This window comes from Athene cunicularia (assembly GCF_003259725.1).
Source record: "Athene cunicularia isolate RWA chromosome 26 unlocalized genomic scaffold, athCun1 chr26_part1, whole genome shotgun sequence".
In the NCBI taxonomy this organism is placed as follows: Eukaryota; Metazoa; Chordata; class Aves; order Strigiformes; family Strigidae; genus Athene; species Athene cunicularia.
Window position 1 is genome coordinate 2406110 of NW_020799136.1, and position 3218 is coordinate 2409327.

General features: G+C 56.6%; 1 protein-coding gene across 1 annotated transcript in view; it reads left to right on the forward strand.

Annotated features, from left to right (window-relative positions):
- The window catches only part of C26H6orf132 (chromosome 26 C6orf132 homolog), a 7370-nt gene that overhangs the window by 2522 nt on the left and 1630 nt on the right, over positions 1-3218 (forward strand). The window contains exons 3-4 of the mRNA XM_026864109.1: positions 2642-2717; positions 3057-3214. Of these exons, the coding sequence (XP_026719910.1) occupies positions 2642-2717; positions 3057-3214 (234 nt within the window). The remainder of the gene's footprint in view (positions 1-2641; positions 2718-3056; positions 3215-3218) is intronic.

The window sequence follows — 3218 nt, forward strand, 5'->3', positions numbered from 1 at the left end:
AGGTCAAGTCCTTCCGTCAACCAACAAACTCCCTGGGCAATGCCTCGCAACAGGGAGTTTGGGGGGAGCTCTTCGTATTCGGAGAAATCCTTGGCCTCGCCAGGCGCCCGGGGTGCCAGGCAGTTGTATTTTGGTGTGGTTTTTGTAACGGGCAGCCTCAGCCTGCGCTCTCTGAACGGGTGGGACGCGTGTGCTCCTGGGGGGCCGGGGGAGCTGGGGAGCACGAGGATGGGCAGGGTGGGCACGGGGGGGGTAACGCTGCTCCAGCGCTGACAGGCGATTCCTGGTGGTTACAGCGAAAGTCCCCGCAGCGGGAGCACCCGCAGCTCTGGTGCAGGTACCCCAAACTGGAAATGCAGGTTCCTGGCGCAGCACCCCGGGCTCGCCTGCTCTGAATCAGCTGGAGGTTTGCTGGGCTGGTCACACCCCTGGCAAACACAGCAGAGGGAAACAATCTTCCTAGTCATCTCTGGAGACTGGCAGCGTGCTGGAGATGCTTTCCATTTTAGAAGCCAGCTCATGACGTGAGGATGGGTGGGTTTTTTTGAGAGAGATGCTGAGCGTTAGCAACTGCCACAGAAATTTTTTGGTGTGAAACAGGCTTGCCCAGCTTTTGGGACCTGTTGAAATGACATGTCCAAAATTACTACTCGTTTGTGAAACGTGGACTGTTCCCTCCAGCTTTGCATAGCTCTCTTCCAACTGCCATTCCCTTTCTACTCCTATCCAAACACATGATGCTTTTAATTGAGTGCTCAGACGCCTGTGTTGCCCTGTAAATGAGCAGGTACCCGCAGTGTGCTCTGGAGACTGGCAGCAATGAACTTCCATAGCAGATGGGAACTGCTGGGTTTTTTTCCTTTGTGGTTTTTGGTATCTCATTGCTCTGGACCACTTCGTTACCAGCTCTGTTAGCCTTTGTCTTCCCTCTGGCTTTCAGCTGAAGTTAAGGATCTTTCCTCTGCCTTGTACTGTACCTTTGGGACCAGTAAAGAGGTCTTAGGCGAGGCTATAAGGCTCACCCAGTCTGTTGTTTTGCCACTAACAGGTCTGTCCTAATGCCTTAGCAGACCTTGGCTCCTCCAGCAGCACAAAGCTGTCAGAGCAGTTGTGCAATCCCAGGGATGTGAATTCCCACTCCTGGCTCGCTAGTAACCGCTTCATTCCCTTGTGGTTATAGAGGATCTTTGGTCATCTGCAGGGTGATGGACTCCGCAAGTGAAGCGTGTGTATTTTTTTGTATAGTGTGTGTATTTTGTCAGCAGCCGGGGGGGTTCCAGGGCTCTTCTGAAGGAGCCCAGGCTGCTGCTGTTAGTCAGCTCTGCCCCAGCATGTTCCTGCACTCCTGGGGCAGTGTGTGATGTTAACGTGCTGTCTGAGCACGGCTGTATAAAGCCAGCTTGACCTTTGATCAATCCTGTTTGGAATCCTATAGCAATCTCTCATAAAAATAGTGATAATGCCAGTGGGAGGCAAAGGGCATGGGCTTGGCTCCGGCTCAGTCAATATCCAGGCTTTTGTGTGCAGAAAACCACTGCTGAGCGGTGCGGGCTGGTGGTAGGATGCCCTTCCCTTCGCACAAGGGGCTGTGAACAGCCGGTGCAACAGCTGCCTGGGGTGGGGGGAATGCAACGGGTGGCCCCCGGGGCCTGGGAATCGGGTGCTGTGTCCCCGGGCGCCGCACAGCAGGTCCGCAGCTCCTGCTGCTCGCAGCGTTATTTCCTCGCTGTGGGTCTCTCCCAGCGCGGGGATGTGTGAGGCCGGTGCACGGTGTCACACGCGTCTGTGCTGGCAGCCTGAGTCAGCAGCAGTTTGAGTTTCAGGCCCGGGTGCGTTAGCCTGCGATTCGTGAGCAGCTCCAATCCCTCCGCAGAGCAATCTTAGAGTGAGTCACTGGAGGAGAGGCTCAGCTCTTGCTTCTGGCAGGCGTGTGAGGCAGGAGCCCTGGTCAGCGCTCGAGGTGAGTCAACGTGCCACGAATATGTCATGGTGGGTGGCTGGAATTATCCAAAGTGCCCTGGCTGCGAGCGTCCCCGCAAGTGTGTAGGCTGCTAAACTGCACGGTCCTGTACCAGCTAAATGCACTGCGGAGTTTCCAGCTTGAGCGCGAAGGGAGTAATTGAGAGGGAAACATAAACCACACAAGTAGCAGTTTTCCCCAGAGTGTTCAGATATGCTGGTGCCAGTTTCCCAAAAAGCTGGAATTCTGTCGGTGACTTCAGCGCGGCGTGTACGTGACTGCGGCATGAGCTGGCAGGGCTTGCTGGAGAGCGCCCGCGGGAGCTATTAAATGTTCTCGGTACGTGAATGGCGAGAAACTAGTGCTGCAGACTGGGGGCTGAGGAGCCCGAAGCTCGGATGTGCAGCAGCCGTGCTCCTCTCCAGCCCCTCTGCACCTGCCTCGCGCAGGGGGAATTGTGTCTGTGGCTTGTGCAGCCTCGATCCCCTCGCTCGTCCCCTTAAGCCCTGTCAGCAGCAGCTGCCACTCGGGCCGCCGTGCCTTGGAAGTGGCCCCGGATCCCATCAGGCTCCTGCTTGTGTAGACAAACAACCAGCGGCACTGCCCAGGGCCTGCTCGTCAGAGCTCTGTTCTGCTGCCCCGGGCGTAAAACTAACAGCTCCGTTTTCTCAACTGTCGCAGAATGCCCAAGAGTCCCACGGGGTGGCTGTGCCGACGCCGTCGGTGCCAGAAGACTTTGAGGAAAAAGCAGCTCTTGGTAAGGGATCTTCTCTGCGGAGCCCCGGACAAGTGCTCAGCAGTGCCGTGCCCTCGGGGCAGGATGTGTGCATGTCCCGAGCTCTGGAGCAGACAGTCTTGATTGTGAGATTTTGATGCTAAAATAGAGTCTGCTATTAATTATTTTTTGAAGTCATTGAAAATGAATTCATTTCTAAGGGGTGGGGCATAGTGGCTGTTACAGCTCAGCAAGCTTTAAGGCAGCTGCTGAGCAAAAGAAACTGGTTCCTAGGAGGACAGCTGGCCAGAGGCGATGCTGGCCGCGGCAGTGCTGACGTGGAGGGTGCTCACACCGCCCTGCTCTCGCTCTTCCTTGCAGGCTCTGGCTCCCACATCAATGGGAACTACCGAATGTACAGCTCGGTGGGGGACCTGCGCCCACAGGCTCTCGAGGGGGATGACCTGGATGAAGACATCCCTCCGCCGCCGTCGGTACCCCCACCACCCCCTCCAACAGCGCCTGCGCCACCGCCTCCAGCCT